The sequence below is a fragment of the Bidens hawaiensis genome, unplaced genomic scaffold (assembly GCF_021521415.1).
Source record: "Bidens hawaiensis isolate Kalapana, Puna unplaced genomic scaffold, B.hawaiensis_p1.1 tig00005035_1, whole genome shotgun sequence".
Lineage (NCBI taxonomy): Eukaryota > Viridiplantae > Streptophyta > Magnoliopsida > Asterales > Asteraceae > Bidens > Bidens hawaiensis.
In genome coordinates, this window is record NW_027491320.1 from 66,567 (window position 1) to 70,449 (window position 3,883).

The 3,883-nt window shown below is 33.7% G+C and overlaps 1 protein-coding gene across 1 annotated transcript; it reads left to right on the forward strand.

Annotated features, from left to right (window-relative positions):
- Nucleotides 1-2,283: 2,283 nt before the first annotated feature.
- On the forward strand, nt 2,284-3,478 carry LOC143628632 (pentatricopeptide repeat-containing protein At3g42630-like). Its single transcript, XM_077098170.1, has one exon. It carries the CDS (start codon nt 2,464-2,466, stop codon nt 3,445-3,447), a length of 984 nt encoding a protein of 327 aa, XP_076954285.1. The 5' UTR covers nt 2,284-2,463; the 3' UTR covers nt 3,448-3,478.
- The last annotated feature ends 405 nt before the right edge of the window (nt 3,479-3,883 follow it).

Genomic DNA, 3,883 nt, shown 5'->3' on the forward strand with positions numbered 1-3,883 from the left:
TGAATCTCGCCGGAAAAGCGAGATCTCACTTGTTTCACCACCGTTTTCACCGTTTTTCGTCCCGTTCGATCCAGATCTGAGCTAGGGTGATCCCTAAGCTCATCTTAGGTTCGGTTTATACCCGATTCCACCCGGATCTCGTGACTTCAACGGTTTAACGGTGTCGGCTCGTCGTTTCGTGACTAAATCTAATGGGTTTGAGTATAAACAACATCACACTATCATTATCTCGGGTCGGAAATCAATTCTTCTTCTATTTCGGCTAGAGAGAGTGAGTAGGATGAGAGAGAGCTAAGTGTGTATTTTGGTGATGTATGGAGTATGAGAAAATGACTGATAATTGGTGATTTAAGGTTTATATTATTATGGATCATGGGCTTAGGCCCATGGTCCTTCCCTCCCTCCTTCATAGCCCAACTCCATAACATCCATTACCCAACACTAGCCCAACCCATACCAACTCCTTTTTCTATTTAATTATTTCTCGATAACCCGAGTAAACTTGCCCTCCATTATTAAATAATATAATTAATATGATTTTGGAAATTTCGGGATGTTATAGACGACTACAACTATACATGATTATATCAATAGTAATAAATAGACTTATATGTTACCTTACCAAGAGTTACAAACAACATAGACTAAAGATATTGATTTTTGATAAACAATGTATGCCGATCAATACAATCACGAATGCAGTGTACAATGAATGTTTTATATATTTGTAACATATTTGTGTAATCTTAGTTATGTTAAATTATAATTGTATTAACAATATATTATTATTTTGCTAACTGTTTTTCACTTAATGGTAAAGTTTAAAATTCCATTAATTACCTGATTAAGACACGGGACTTAAACAAATAACAAAACAAAACTATATTTAACAAGCTAACAGAACATAGCAGGTCACATTTGACCATTTGTCGACAAGGGAATAGTAAACAAACATTAAAATAATATAAAATATTATTATTTTAAAGTTCTTTTTTGTTAGACCATTATCATCATCATCATCATCATCATCTTATCTATACAAATTCCCCTCTTCGTCTTCTACACAAAATCTGCAGCTCCTCCTTGTTGGCCGTCTTCTGCTCGCCGGAAAACATTCCAACTATAGGGTGGGCAATTAGGCTTAAACAAGAAGATTAAGGTACTAATAAATACATGCTGATTCTTATTACCTCTTACACCAAAGTTAATTCACCATATTCCTATCCATTTTGTTTTGGCCCCTTTTTGTTCAATTTTATATCACAGTTTTTCCGATTTGAACCTCTTATATATATATATATTCAGATATGGAAGCTATCTCTGTTTTCTCTCTTCCTGTTGAGACCAAATTCATTCCTTTGAAGGCGGTATGCGTCCGTAACAACTCACACAATACCGGCTCCGCTCCAAAGGCAACCACTTTTTATGTTTCTTGAATATCTTTTTTCACTTTAGTTTTTAACTCCAACTGATGTATGTATGTGCATTTCTGTTATTATTATTATTATTATTATTATTATTATTATTATGTGTAACTAAGGCAAAAGTTTATTTGAAGTTTAGTAGTTACTGTAGGCAGTGTTGCAAAAATCCCGATTATTCGCTAGTCCCCACCCCATCGCCCGACTAGCGACTAGCGATTTTTACAACACTGACTGCAGGTGCACCAAAAACATTGTGTATCATTTAATTTTCACAAATATATTGGTGTTTTGTGATTGCATATATGCTTTCAAAAAGATAAGCTAATTTCTGTTGCACCAGGCTTTTAAAATACTCAGTAAGCAATAAGTAAAGAGCTTGGTTTGTTTCGAGCTCTACTTTTAAACTTTGAGCCTGGCTCGTCTGTAGTTTTTCATGCTCGAGCTCAGATCGTCTATATTTATTTATAACTAATTTATATATACTCATAATTATTTTATATATTTATAATTATTTTTATATTTGTTTCATTATAATTTTATATATAACATTACATATATTATTTTGTTATTTTTATCATAGTTTTATACCTAACTATAATTATTAAATAAATATACTACATAAAAGTTATATAAATAACATGCTCGTTTAGGATCTTGAGCTCGATAAGTGAAGCTAGGACATGGGCTCGTTTACTAAACAAGCTTATTTTTAGGCTCGAGCTCGTTTAAGCTTGGCTCGATTCGAGCATTTTTGTGAGCTGATCTCAAGTAGCTGGCAAGTGGATTGGTTCTTTATATGCTTATAGCATCTGTTCTCATATACTTTTAAACATGAGTATACGTAATGTCTATGATAAAATTGGTTGATTTAAAAGTATCATAATATGAATAATTCATTATGCTTTCAGTGTTTCTCATTTTTCTTTTTGGGTTCACTTGACATATATTCCAGGACCGTACAAGATATGGAATTTTTAAAAACGTTAAGAACCCTAAAGACTCTGCTTCTATCATTCAAAACTTGAGCAAAACGTGTTTGATGCTGTACTATGCTGATAATGGATTTTTCACTCAAGCAGATGCAGTGTGGAATGAACTTATAAACAGTGCTTATAGTCTTGATATTCATGTAGTTGCAAACATAATTGATGCTTATATTCAGGCAAGACTTTTTAAAGAAGTAATCAGAATCGTACGCCAAATTAGCATCAGGCATCCTCAATTAGAACATCAAACTTATGTGCACGCACTGTTTTCTTTCGGTAAGATTGGAGAGCTTGAGCTAATGGATTATACATTGAAGGAAATGGTCTCCAAGGGGTATCCTGTTGATTCTTCTATAGGCAACGCTTACATTGTGTATTACAGTCGTTTTGGCTCAGTAACAATGATGGAAAATGCTTACAAGCGTCTAAAAAGTACAAGATTTTTTATTGAAGAAGACGGGATTAGGGAGGTTTCTCATGCTTATATACGAGAGAAAAAGTTTCATAATTTGGGTAACTTTTTAAGGGATGTGGGACTTGGTAGAAGAAATTGTGGAAATCTTCTTTGGAATATGTTACTGTTATCATATGCTGCAAATTTCAAAATGAAGAGTTTGCAAAGAGAGTTCTTGAATATGTTGGAAGCGGGATTTTATCCCGATCTAAATACGTTTAATATTCGAGCCGTGGCGTTCTCGAAGATGTCTTTGTTCTGGGATCTTCATTTAAGCCTTGAGCATATGAATAATAATGGAATTTCCCCGGATCTTGTTACTTACGGGTGTGTTGTTGATGCGTATTTGGATAGAAAATTGGGAAGAAATTTGGATTTTGGTTTGAGGAAAATGAATGTGAAAGATTCCCCTGTTGTTTTGACCGATCCGATTCTGTTTGAGGTGTTGGGAAAAGGGGACTTTCATTCTAGCTCAGAGGCTCTTCTGGAATTTAACATGCAGAAAACGTGGACTTACAAGGATTTGATTGCAATATATGTTAAGAAAAAGTTTCGGAGCAATCAAATTTTTTGGAATTATTGATGGATTATGGTGCTTTTTAGTTAAATCTTGAAGAATGTGACTGGATGAGTTAAATGACCGAAACACCCTTCTAAAAGTTCTTTGAATATAGTGCGGTGTGTTGCAACACGATGATTATTTCCGTGCGTGTTGCAGTATCAAAAGGGAAAAATGTCACCAAAGTAAGTCTACATCTTTCAAATATTGTTCATTTATGCCTCTGTTTTGTGCTCCCTAACCTGCAAACGGAAATGTAAGAATACATATAGCTCTTTTTTGTGTCGGGCATGTGCCGCTAATTACTCGTCAGATATAGGGTACGCGTGTTGGTTTGTTAAAAATTACTTGTTGGAATTTTAAATACATTTCTTACTATTCTAATGTTTATATAATTATATTACTTAGGAAATTTAAAATATAATAGTTAAAAATTAATGGATTATTATTCTTTTATCGA